This window comes from Anneissia japonica, unplaced genomic scaffold, assembly GCF_011630105.1.
Source record: "Anneissia japonica isolate Jap-2015-1 unplaced genomic scaffold, ASM1163010v1 scaffold287788_len41727_cov126, whole genome shotgun sequence".
Classification (NCBI taxonomy): Eukaryota; Metazoa; Echinodermata; class Crinoidea; order Comatulida; family Comatulidae; genus Anneissia; species Anneissia japonica.
The window spans coordinates 7,165-21,709 of NW_022723365.1; the positions used below are offsets into that span (position 1 = coordinate 7,165).

Below are 14,545 nucleotides of genomic sequence, written 5' to 3' on the forward strand. Positions count from 1 at the left end.
AAAAAAAAAAAAAAAACTGTACTCGACAATAAATAAAGTAGTAGTTCTACATCAGTAGGTCGATGCATTTCTGGTTCCATTCTACACTTAGATACTGATGACATTACATTGAAATTAGCCCCAGGCCTACGTTACTAAGATTTTCTATATACGTTCATGCGTCCGTTGGCCGCCGAGAACCGGGAAGCAAGAAAGCAATGCCTAGGCTAGGGCCTGAAAAATGAGATGTTATTACAAGGCCTCAGGCCTAGACTTTACAACAAAATTTTTTCAGGGGCATACATGAACTAACTCTGGTATGATTCCAATTAATTTCCAATATTTATAGCTCTGTAATTCCTGTAAACCGGAAGAAATATATCTGTGATTCGCACACCAAACCTCGCGATCGCGAAGCTCGCACGCGGATCTCACTCTTCCGGCAACAAGCAGATATGACCTACGTTGACCTAAATGTTGACAAATCATAATCAAGAAAAGTTTGAAAACCGCAGTACGTGCCGTGTAAAAGTCTACTTTCAAATAGTGCTGAAGTTTTGGTTATAAAAAACACCTTTATGTACGTCCTATTTTGGTAAACTTTTAGTATGTTGTTTTACATATAATTAAGCTTATATTTAGATCATAAAACGTTTTGTTGCAATTTTGTCCAGTCAAATCCGTATTTCCGGTGGACTAAATCCGTATTTCCGGTGGACTAATAGAAATGTGAATTCGCATGCTTATGAACCGACGCTTTCGATACGCGCGAATGAATACGCCCAGCTAAATGTAAATACGCTACACTAGTTGGTTATCAAAAACTAAAATTAAAAGACGGATGATTGACTTATAAAGCAATTAACAGAGCATGCATCGTACACAAAGGAAAATTATTATACTTAAGTTAGAATTAATGCATTCAAAAAAATTTCAAGCATTCAATCTAACCTTCGTATAATAAATTTCTTATAGTGTACAATACTAGGCGGAGCTCTACTAATTGCTTATTACATTACATATCACGGGTTTTTATCAGGCCAAACCGATTTTCTTTTCCCTTTATATAAATAATACATTAAAATTTAATGATTCTAATGCAGTTTAAAAAATAGTTGATTATTATATGGCTAGTATACATACGACATCAAAATAATACAATAACATGATGTTGTGTCTATTGATAATTTTAGTAGGACGGTGTTGTTAGTAATATTTTAATGGAGATTTAGTTTCAATGATAACATGATGTGTTATCTACAAAGAAGTGGTTTGTAAAGAATCTATAGAGGTATACAGTAAATGTACACAGCCCACTAGCCAGGAAAGGTGTGGGGGTGGGGGGTGGAAGCAGGGGTAATTTCTCCTGTTAAATTGTTATTGTATAGTCAACTGCTCAATTTTATACATGTGATGTTTTAATCTAGAGATATTTCATGAATATCTTCTCTCTATCCAGATAAACCATATTTCAGTCATATGGCCGGGATATTATCGGTATCATGCCATCCTCCTAGGACATAAGGGTTGCATTTGTTGTTGTTCGCAACAAATGCACAGTTTACAGTTTTTACAGTTCAAAATAAACAATCAATAAATGCAGACATTTCATTAAATTTTCAAAAAAAATCAAGCAATTTATTTTTTCATAATTAATAAAAAACATTCTTGTGTATTAAAACACTGTCAACGTCCTAGGCCTCCTTTTTCCTTTTTTTTAAATCGTAAAGCGAACAAACTGTACGACGGCGGGCTTGTGTTTATATATCCCGCGAAGATATATTCTGGAAGGGCACTCCTTAACCTTAAATGTCACGACTTTGGTCTTTTCTTTGGATCATCACGACATATCTCTCTGTCTTGATTTGTTCAATTGATACTGTTTTGTGCGAACATTTTGCTTTAAAGGAGATATTCTGCTGTGGTTTTCCTGATTTTTGTTTTCAGCAGAATTTTCCGTGATCTGTGACTCTGCAAAATTAACACCTGTTAGTTGTCGGAACCTACTTTGATTAACATTACTTGTCAGTTTATATTCACTGAAACTGAATATCGGAATGCTTTTATACTTTCTACATAGAAAGCAAAACCATTCCTCTTACGCTAAAAAGAGGAGAAACAATTTTTCTGGTATTTCAAGAAATTGCACGTTTCATGGACTTTTTACGTTATTTTCACTCGCTTTGCTTTTAACTTTGGAGGAATACATCGGTGTTGCACCTTATTCTAGAACAAAAATTCATCATACTGTTTACAATTTGAAGACTAGAAATCCGTATTCCAAGCCACCAAATGCTTATTACAGCAACCATATTGCTTGTTTCAATGTTATTCTACTCTCCGGGAATGTTGAAGCTAACCCGGGACCTGATCTCACCCGTCACCACGCCAACGTCAACGACCCATCCTCAGCAAGTAGGCCGACTGCAAAGAAATCGCTCAACGGATTAAAAATTGCACATTTAAACATTAACAGTTTAAATAAAAAAGTTGATCAGATACGAGTTTTTCTTCACTCAGACAACTCAGACTCAGTCTTGGTTCTTTCCGAAACCAAACTTGATTCGTTTATTACTGATCATGAAATTCGTCATAATCAGAAAAGATCGTGATAGATACGGTGGGGGTGTTGCGATTTTATATTTCTAAGGATCTTCCTTTCAAGCTTTGTGCGGTTGATGACTTGCATATTGAAGTGCTTTCAATTGAAATTAATAATCTTTGCGGGCATAGTTCAAACATTTCTTCAGTTTACAGAGACCATCTTTGACTACAGTGGATTTTTACCATAACATTGAGCAATATATTGAACTCTTGAACATTTACTCTAAGAATTTTATACTTACTGGTTAACTGTGCCTTCATAAGCTCAAATTTTAATACTGAGCTTCTTTTCAATGTTATGTGTAGTAGTAATCTCAATCAAATTCTGCAATAAGGCTAATTTACCTGACTGGCTTATTAACAGAAATGATATTTTTGAATTGATGCATCAACGTTATCATCTTAAATCCGTAGCTAAAGGTAAAAACGATCCTACTTAATGGAATTCTATGAGCAACACATCAAAATGTATATTCTTAACATGGAAAAATGTGGTCAGGCCTTAAACATATTCTTCCATCTCATAAAAATTACAATGTCTCCAATTATATTAATCATAATGGCAAAGAAATTACAGATAAATCTAAAATTGCTAATACTTTCAATGAATATTTTACTACTATTGGTTCTAAATTAGCTGATACTATTCCTGATAATGATGGTACTGATATTTTTTATTTTCTTTCCCCTATTAACATTGATTATTTTGATTTTGAACCAATCATTAATGATTTTGTTTTAAGTGAACTGTTATCAATTGACCCTGTTAAATCCTGTAGCATTGACAACATCAATGCTAAATTAATTCCTTTGGCTGCTCCTATTATTTCACCTTCTGTAACCTTTATCTGTAAGTTTTCGCTCTCTACTGGCACTTTCCTAACCAATTGGAAGAATGCAGCTATCATTCCCCTGACTTTATCGAAAACTATCGTCCCATTTCCATACTTCCGCTTTTTTCAAAAATCATTAAACCGGCTGTTCACACCCAGCTATCTACACACCTTTCAAATAACAACCTTATTTCGAACACACAATCTGGCTTTCGTACTAAGCATTCCACAATTACTGCTATTATAACCGCGCATGATAACTGGCGCACTAACTCAATAATGAAAAACTTACAGGCTTCATCGACATTAAAAGGGCTTTTGATCTGGTACAACATTGATTAATAACGGAGAAACTTCCTATTTGTTTGTCTTTCTTCGCATACTATCAATTGGTTTCAATCTTATCTTTATCAACGCACTCGTATTGGAAACTCACTTTCCACTTCTAAAACTGTTCAACTTGGTATTACCCAGGGTTCAATCCTTGGTCTCCTCCTTTTTTTTTATTATGTTTATTAACGGTCTTCCCTCTGCCATTACGTTTTCTTCCGTTGATATGTATGCTGAAGACACAATTATTTACTTCCCCCATAAATTTGTTTGAAAACACTCTTTTTCAAGACCTCCTACAACTGACTTCTTGGCTTCAACTAACAAACTCATTATCAATCGTAATAAAACCGAAGTCATGCTTTTTGGAAACCCCCAACGCCTAAATCAAAAACTATTGAGATTGAAATTAATCATCACCAATTAAGCAAGTTACTAAACACAAGCGCCTTGGAGTTATTTTTTATAAGTTAACGTTTAAAGCACAAACTAACAAACTTAATAATTATTATTAGTGTTTTAAAATACACAAAGCTAATGTAATCAGGGGAGAAATTTAATATTTTCGTAGGTGATTAGCTTGAAGTTACCCAATAAGGGTGCCTGGCGCGAAGACCTTGGACCTCATACGTTCTAGAGAATTATATGACCATTTAAATAGATTTCTGAGGAGGAAATCTGACAAAATAGTGCTGTGTGTGGTCCTATCCAGTGATGGATCAAGAAATTAGAAATAACGCCCCCACCCCACCACTGCTATCCATATTAATGTTTTATGAAGTTTTAATAACTACAGTGATAGTGGATTTTACTCACTCAACTAACATTTGAAACGAAAATAAAAAAAAACTAACACAAATATTTTTGAAGTTTATAGTTTGATTTTTGTAAATTGACCCGTTGATATCTGAAAAGACCAACTAAATATCTGATTTCCCCTACCCTGATGAAATCTCCGACACTGAATGTAGAATGACGTCATATAACTTTTGTGATGTCCAAATAACTTTCTAATGGAGAACTCAATAAAAATTACTAAAGTAGAAACAAAACTTATTGGGTGTTAGCACAAACACGACATCCTTTTCCGTGTCATTACCTTTTCTATTAAGAACTCAAAGACATTTCGGATTATAGAACATCGAATCTATCTGTTCAGTGTTTTCAATACAGCGCAACATGTAGCGATAAGGCTCTATATTTTAGAAATACAACTTATATGATGGTCAAAACTTACAATAATAATTAATGGTAATTTAATTGATTTTGTTACTATAGTGATGAAAAGATAACACAAATAGCTCAATGAAGAAAACCTGTTTAATTGTAATAGCAATGACTACTATTGTATATTTTCGGAAATAATTTCAGCCGCTTCAAATCTCTTTCCTATTCTTCCTTCTTTCTTTATTCTTTCACATTTTTTCGTTTTATTCATATTTTCCATATTTTTATACACTTACATGATATAGTCACTCATTTAGGCCTAGCCTAAGCTAGACCTCGGTTATGCCAACTATATTATTTAAAACATACAATTTTAATTGATAAGATTAATTTGTACATGAACATAATAATTCATACTTAAAAAATACATTAAATTTAAATGTAAATATAATGACATTAACAAATTAATAATAATAATAATTAAAATGTACATAGTATCTATTACTACTTCAATAACAAAATTAATATTTTTAATTCTTATAATCAATTTTATATAGCCGGAGTTAGTTTCGGCTTTGGCAAACCTTTGCTAAAAAGGTACACTTTCTCTATCAAAAGGCTTCTTCTATGAATTGGATGACCTGATCGAAGCACGAACTCCTGTAGACCAAACCCAGTACCGTTACGATATTTAATCGTACGGGAAATCCACTCAAGATACATTTTCATTCCTCAAAAAACATACCTTTTTCCCAACCTCCCGACGGTGCCGCCACTGTATTATTACTTTATCTAATTCCAATATTTAATGACCACTTTTAAAGTAGTCTTCAAATATCGTCTACTTAAAGATCGGAAGTAAAATTTAGTTCTGAATAGAGGGATAATAATGAGAGATAAAAGATGTAAAATTACGACTAAAACCAAGGTCTCAAAAGTGGTATTTAATTTGAGGGAAAGGTGTTAGTATATGTATGCTTCTCCGTTTGGAGGTTTTACCCTTTGGAAAATACCACAGTGTGTACACACTGTGTTCACATAGAGTCCACAGAGTACACACTGTGTTCACATAGAGTCCACACAGTAAACGCTGTGTTAACTCTGTGTTTTTGAATTACATACAATGAACACACAGTGAACACTGTGTGAATTTACAGGATACACAGTGTGAAAAGAAATCACAGTGTGTTTATACAGTAAGCACACAGTGAACACAGTGTGATTTTAAGGAATACACAGAGTAGAAGAAATCACAGTGTGTTTAAACAGACAGACTGTGAACACAGTGTGGTTCAGTGTGTTATGTAGTGAAACACATTGATCAAACTTACAGCCTGAAAATTGCTGTGTTAAACATGCTATATATAGGACTAGGACTATATCTGTCTCTTATACACATCTAGATGTGTATAAGAGACAGGTTGAGATCTGAACAGTGTGTTAACACTGTGTTTACTGAATGTTAGCAATTTGTGACAACAATGTGTTCACTGTGTTTCACACTGTGAAAACCTCACCAATTTCACATAGTCCACAGAGTGAACACACTGTAAACACACTGTGTTTATTGTGTGGTGACACTATGGAAACACTATGTTAACTGTGTGGGGACAGTGTGTTAATTGTGTGGCTACACTATGGGGACAGTGTGTTTACTGTAAGGGAACAATGTGATTATTGTGTGGTGACGCTATGTTTATGTTTGGTGTCACTATGCAAACACTGTGTTTACTATGTGCGGACAGTGTGTTAATTGTGTGGCTACACTATGGCGACATTGTGCTTATTGTGTGGTGACTGTGTGTAAACACTGTGTTTCACACAGTTCACAGTGTGAAAACCTCACCAATTTCATATAGCCAATGAGTTATTCACACAGTGTACACACCTGTCTAAACATTATCTAGCACTGTACATCCTATGTATGCCTTGCTATATTAATTGCATTTTTTGCGTTAAAATTCTGGCCTGGGTCGAAATTACTCGACATCAGGCAAGCTTAATTTTCGTGTTATTAATTTTCTTGATTGTTAGTTTTATTTGTTTAGTTTACAAACTATGAATATAATAAATCTACTTGCAATTAAAAAAAAAATACTTTGTTTGATTTAAATAAGGAGTTAAAAATGTATATAATAAAATCATTTACCATGTATTTTTGGCTTCCAAAATACATTGTATTTAAAAGACTAGGTATAAAGAACATTCGTTTACTAATTTAAATCTTTCTTTATTTTCAGGTTACACTAGATACATTTTGTCTCAAAGGACTATTATGCAGCTTAAAAAAAGCCAACATGCAAGTAGACTGGTATGTGCTGAAATGACAAACAAAAAATATACAGTATCTGCAATATTTGGTAAGTTCATTTTCTATTTATTTTTTTGAGATTTAAATAATCCATTTGTGTTTTAATTTAAGACAACAGCGAATGTATTACAGTAAGTATATTGCATTATAGTAAATTGTCTGCTTTACGACCGTTGATTTTAGAATGACTTAATATTACCATGTTGAATTACTAAAAATACAAGCAATGTACTATTCAACAGTTGTCAACAAAATTTGACATTTAACCCAAGACCGTTAAAAAGTTTATGTATACCTCATTGCTCCACGATTCAATTGCAGTAAGTAAATTAGTGTTTCATATCTACACATTAAACATTAGAATACGGCATTGTCAGCAATTATAATGAAACCTACAGTCCCACATTAACACCATTAAAATAATGAAGCTAGCAGGCCATTTTTATTGCAGCATTATGTTGCGTGATACTTGCTATTACATGTCACTACTCATGTTTGTGTTATCGTGATGACATGAGTCTCACCAGACTTGTTACTAGGATTAAACGGCACGAACACATCACCCCAGTGTTAAAACATCTTCACTGGCTCCCTGGCCAGCAAAGGATAGTTTTCAAAATCCTCCTTATCACTTATAAATGTAGATCACATAATTCACCCTCTTACATAACAAACCTTATTAGTGATCGTAAAATCATCATCACATCATCTATTACATAAACCACGAACATGTACTAGCACCTATGGTGACAGTGCATTTTCAATATCAGCTCCATCTCTCTGGAACAGTCTTCCACAGCTTGTCCGTGAGGGCGATAATGAAGACATACCTCTTTTCTTCTGCTTTCTCTCTTTAATGCCCTCTTTGGTTTTTGGTTTATTTTTTAGTTGATGTTTCAGCGCATAGAGAAGTTTGATATGCGCTATATAAGTATACAATAATAATAATAATAATAATAATAATAATAATAATAATAATACTCCGGGTTTAGCAATTAAAGTTCACAATTTATGAATCTAATTGTCTTTCGAACACGTCAATTTCAAAATTATTACTGCATATACAGTTCTACTCGAACCTAGAAATTTATAAGAACAATGTAATTCTTATTTAAATAGATAGGCCTACTTTTCATATTTCCGAAGTTTTGTGACAATATATTTTTATATAATTTCAGAATACCCAGATATCCAGTCAGCAGCTGTAAAAAAAACGATGACTAAAATATGTGAAGATACAAGGCGCTCCATGTCAAAGCAAATGGATACAGCAGCTAATGATTACAACAGGCGCTTAATGTGCAGTAATTTATTAATTTTAAATTGCAATTGTAATTATCTTTGCTAAAGGTAACTTAGCAAAGTGTTGTAATTTAATTTTTAAAAAATTTATTTCATATCCTACAGATGAGCTGCAGCATGCTTTACCATCTAAGTAACTGTTCGTCTATATGCAATAAAAACAATTTTAAAAAATTGTAAACTCATTGTTACATTAACTTAACAACTATTAAAATTCTTGACTAATTTTAAGCAAAACAACACTTCTAGTGTGAAACAGTTACTGTATACATTTGACTAATGTATGTTTTTAACTTTAAAATGTTATAACACATACATAATTCGTCTGACTATTATGCAATAATCTTATGATAGCGCTTATATATGTACTTAAAAGTTAGTTTAATAAATGTTTATTTTATCAATTTTAAAACTGTTAATATTTAATTCTTGTTTTACCTTGCAGGTTGAAGTTGAGAACTTTGAGATTGTACATGTGATGATTTTGCTGCGTGGTGACACTGAATCTCTGTAGAACAAACAGTTTTGTGTAAACTTCACCAATAACACATAGTCAATTATGTGTTAACACTGTGTTTACTGTGTGTTAGCAAGATATGACAACAATGTGTTTACTGTGAAAACCTCACCAATTTCACATAGTCAACAGAGTAAACACACTGTGTTTATTGTGGGGGACACTATGTTTACTCTATAGGGACACTGTGTTTAGTGACAATATGGAGATAGTTTGTTTATTGTGTGGTGCACTATGGGAACAGTGTGTTAACACTGTGTTTACTGAATGTTAGCAATTTGTGACAACAATGTGTTCACTGTGTTTCACACTGTGAAAACCTCACCAATTTCACATAGTCCACAGAGTGAACACACTGTAAACACACTGTGTTTATTGTGTGGTGACACTATGGAAACACTATGTTAACTGTGTGGGGACAGTGTGTTAATTGTGTGGCTACACTATGGGGACAGTGTGTTTACTGTGTGGGAACAATGTGATTATTGTGTGGTGACGCTATGTTTATGTTTGGTGTCACTATGCAAACACTGTGTTTACTATGTGCGGACAGTGTGTTAATTGTGTGGCTACACTATGGCGACATTGTGCTTATTGTGTGGTGACTGTGTGTAAAAACTGTGTTTCACACAGTTCACAGTGTGAAAACCTCACCAATTTCATATAGCCAATGAGTTATTCACACAGTGTACACACTGTAAACACACAGTGTACACACTGTGAACACACAGTGCACACACTGTGGTGCAGTATGTGTACACTATATGTAAACACATAGTTTTTCACATTGTGTTCACTGTGTGGTATTTTCCAAAGGAACAATTGTTTTTCTAAATATATTGAATTGAATAAATCTATTTTTTTAAAACAAAAATTTACTGGAAGTGTTTTCTAACCTTCTTTGGTCATTTATATAGCACATTTCTTTACTGATAAAAAGCGCTATAAGTTTTTTCTCCTGGTCATTGAATCTGAATGCTGCATGTGTTGCTGGAATATTAGCGCAGTATCCATTTATACTCCTGGGTAGAGACAAGCAATGTAGATAAAGTGCTTTACTCAAGGACAAAAGCAAAATGCACAGCGAAGGATTGAAATCCCGAACTAGAAGGTTGTGAATCCAAACCGTTTTTGCTGTGCAAAACCGCTTTATTATTTTTATCATTGTCCAGTATAAAAATCAGGGTACACATTTTTAAACTCAATAATTATTAAGCACAAGTTAATAATATGTATATTAATTATAAATGAGCAAGTTAAATTCAACATATTTTTATGATTTTATACCATTTTCAGGGGATAATAAATCTTTAAGGGAATGAGTATGACCAGTAGGAGTTCTTACTTTTATTCTATATTTTAGTAATTAACCCAAGTTCTATTAGAATAAATCCATTGTTCATGACCTAATCTAATTTTAAAGTTTTCCAAAAAATTCTATAAAATTTGCACATAGACCTAAATGCGCAACCAAAACAAATTCAAACCTGGATCCCAACGTTTTTAAACATCCAGTTAAAATTTCAAAATTTATGAAAACTCCTGGTTACTGTATTCCGACATTTAAAAAAAGCTCTTCCGGGTGTGATCTCGATATCACAAGAAAAACACTGCTTATCTCAAAATGACGAAGAAACTCACTTAAAAAAATCAACTACTAGGCCCTAAATCACGAGATAACATGAACCTATTGCGCTTTCATATATAAATAATGTATACATTTTGCAATACTTGAAAACATTTTTAATTCTTTGTGTGTATGTAGAATTGCTATTAAGTTATTTTAAGAATTCTATCTTTGGTGTTTACACAAATGTTTTCTTGACCTTGAGATTTAGCATACTAGCTTAATAGTGATAATCAAGATATAAAAGCCTTGGATTACCGCAAAATCTCAGTAAATGTTGTACATTAGGGAAATTTTATTATTATATTATTAAACTACATCCGTTATCATTATTTGAAAACGCTTTTATTCAATCAATCAATGGATTTATAAGGCGCTTAATACAGCAGTCTCTATTACTTTTATTCATGTTCATCTTTACGGGTTGTTTACAGATATATTCACATTTCTTTTTCTAATTTTTTTTTTAATGATGATTACCATTATTTTTCAGTAATCTTTTTCCTACTTTAAGATAATATGTTTGTTATTCAGTTAACTTAATACAGTACTTAATTGTTATATTTGGTGTCAAAATAAAAATCTAAAAAAATAAAAATGTTTGTATAAACATGGTTCTAGAAACTAAGATTCAAAAACTGATCGCCTTCAAATTGAGGCTGAGGCAAATTGTCAACTGAGGATTTTTTCTTTTCCTTTTTTTGTTTAAATAGAAAAACCAACAAATTTTATCTGTATCTTATGTGTCGTAGGTGCGATGTAAAACTATACTCTCATTATTACAGTAAAGTAATATATTGCTAAATAATTACTGTATTTCTCTTGGAAATTATATATTTGTGACATGTTGAAGATCTAGGAAATAGGAAGTTTCTACATAGATTAGTAGACACTTTTTTTTAATATGCTGTAACTATTATATAGGCCTATTTATATACTGTAAGGGGTAGAGGTCATAAGGTCTGAGCCTCGATGTCACAAAGTGATGAATTAAGAGAGGGGCAGCTAAACACATTCTAAAGTTCAAATGCATACTCATGTATACCATGTTAAACAAAAGAGTTGTTGATCGGGCTGTAGGCAAGACATTTTTTTTGTTTGGTTTTTTTTTCTGTAATGAAACCACCCCCTTGGTACATGCGAAGTCTTCAAATCCCCCATAAAGAGCAAGGTCACATTTAAACTTGAAGGATATCCCAGTTTAATGTTTGATCAGGTGGAATCTATACACACTAACAACTCCCTTTACGAACAAACAAATGAAAGACAAAATAATTACACAAAAAAACATAGGCGAAGTTTGATTATGGACGAAAAGACGATAGTTTAGTGAGTTTTGGGGGAAATATGTTGTTGGGTGATTGTTTTTATGTAGGAAGGGGACAATCAACAACTTACTGTTTTTACATGGCCTTATATATAGTGAGCCAAACCCTCATTGGTCAAACCACAGGAATCAATGCGTGACACTGTAAACAATGCAATGTGCTCAAAATCATCTAAAGCTTCAGTAAATAACGACAGTAAAGTCATTATTTTTCTCAGAATTAACTTGAAATATGGAATTATATTCACCTCGTGAGCTGCAGACTTCGATGATACCATGTTGTTAATCTTTTTTTCAGCTTTTAACTACGTTATAATGGTTTATATATTTTACATATTTCTTTTATTTCTAATTTATTTTTACTGTGTATTATATATAATTAATCCTTGACCATAATAATAAAAAAAGAAACGGTCAGAAGGAGCTTGTGGCTATGCCTTATACTGCCTTACTGTATTATGTTTAATAATAAAGTATCCACATGGGATTCGGTTATCAGGAAATGTGTGGTGTTGTATTTTTTATGACGTTTGTACAGTAATAAAAGGACACATCACGCACCTCCACCGAATTTATTTATTCATTTTTTTCATTTCATTTTTTAGGCACGAGCGCCAATGATATGCCAATAAGTGAACTTAAGCACTGTCCTACGTGGCATATCCATTTATCAACAGGGGACTTAATGGACCAGTACACTGGGGTAACACCCTACTCTTATCGAAGGATGTACTGGGTTCTTTAGAGTGCACACGAGCCACACTGGGCATACGGTTTAAAGTCCTTATACGAAAAGACTTGTTCCATCACCGGAACCATTGTCGAGTGAACCTTCGAACTAGCACCGATATACAGCTGAGGGTTACGTTGCCCCTGCTTAACCGCTCGGCCAATAACCCGCCAAAATATTATTTTCGTCACATACGTTTTCAGCCAGTTTTAACTGCCAGACGACAGCATAGTGTCTTTGCCCCCGAGGGGACAGAGACACAAAAACCAATGCTTTTGAAATCATGTGATTTAGAATCACAGAAGTTGAACTACCGTACGCTACATAATTTCTTTTTTTTTTTTAGCTATTAACTACTTTATACTGTAATTCTTTATACATATTTCTTTATTTCCAGTTTATTTTACTGTGTATAATTATATAATTAATCCTTGACCATAAGAAAAATAATGCTTCTGAAATAATCATGGGATTCAGAATAACAACATTTTAATTACGTTATATAAATTAATAATTTTAACAGAAGGAAATACCGCATTAACTACTAACTATTTTTAACAGGAGATGCTAAAAGTAATGCCGGAGCACATCTTCATTTTTTTTTTTATTAAGGACTACATAATCATAGACCAATGTAATTTATAATTTATATGCTATTATTTTGTAATATTTTAACTTTATTTCTATTTTATTACATGTTCAATTTCGAATATTGGTATTACATTCTTTTTGCTGTCTGTTAATTACATTATAAACACATTAATATATGTGTGAATAATGTTATTAAACAGTAATTGTTTTGTTACATCGGTAAGCCTTTTAAACCACATTTTAAACCGCATTCCTTTAATAGGCTTGCATGGGCGGTGATCGTTACAGGCATGATGGTAACTTTTATCTACGTTGGAATAATTAATAACGTATTGCGATATTTGAACCGTCCGATTAATACTATAGTATCAATGAACTATGTCGATGATATGGACTTTCCTGCTGTCACGATCTGTAATTATAATCAATGGAGAGCATCGATGGTAGATCCTGAGCTTACATATATTATCTACTTGTTGTCTTCTTCAAATACCAACTATCCAAATGAGACGACGCTGGAATATCTTAAAGCTAAAGAAGATGAAATCGACGAGAAAATAGATATCTTCAACATGACTCACCAAATTGAAGATATGCTGTTCGAATGCAAATGGAAACATATTGAGACCTGTACAGTGAATGATTTTACGCGCGTACTTACAGAATGGGGCGTGTGCTACACATTCAACAACCCACAAAACCTTAGCGAAGTACGCAGAGTTAAACAGCCTGGTAGTAATTTTGGACTATCTATGCGACTTTCTATCGAGCAAAATGAATACATTCTCGGTGATAATACTGGAGCCGGACTAAGGGTATGTATTCTTTAACATAATTAATTAGAGCAAGCATCTTCTCCTAATAACATTCAACGATCTGGGAAAACACAAATACTATCAAAAATATTTCTTCAAAATCGAAAACAATTTATAAAAAAAATTAAATTAATGCACAAAAAATAAATAAAAAGTTTCTGGGAAGGAAAAAATACACTTAAGAAAGTTCATTCCTATTATAGAGTCGATGTAAATTTAAGCAAGTATAATGCAGATATCATCTGCTTTAATTACAAAGCCCTTTGCTATACTTGGCTGCATAACGTAGTTTTATATAAATATTAATTCTTATTTTTCATATATGTCGATTAGTTTTTTTCTTTTAAAACTTAAATGTAAACATTAGAATAAGATAACATTATACGTTATATATATATATATATATATATAT

At 32.8% G+C, this 14,545-nt stretch overlaps 1 protein-coding gene across 1 annotated transcript in view; it reads left to right on the forward strand.

Moving 5' to 3' along the window:
* The window catches only part of LOC117112197 (acid-sensing ion channel 4-A-like), a gene marked incomplete at its 3' end in the record, with an annotated part of 47,971 nt that overhangs the window by 6,060 nt on the left and 27,366 nt on the right, over positions 1 to 14,545 (forward strand). The window contains exon 2 of the mRNA XM_033255271.1: positions 13,581 to 14,133. Within this exon, the coding sequence (XP_033111162.1) occupies positions 13,581 to 14,133 (553 nt within the window). The remainder of the gene's footprint in view (positions 1 to 13,580; positions 14,134 to 14,545) is intronic.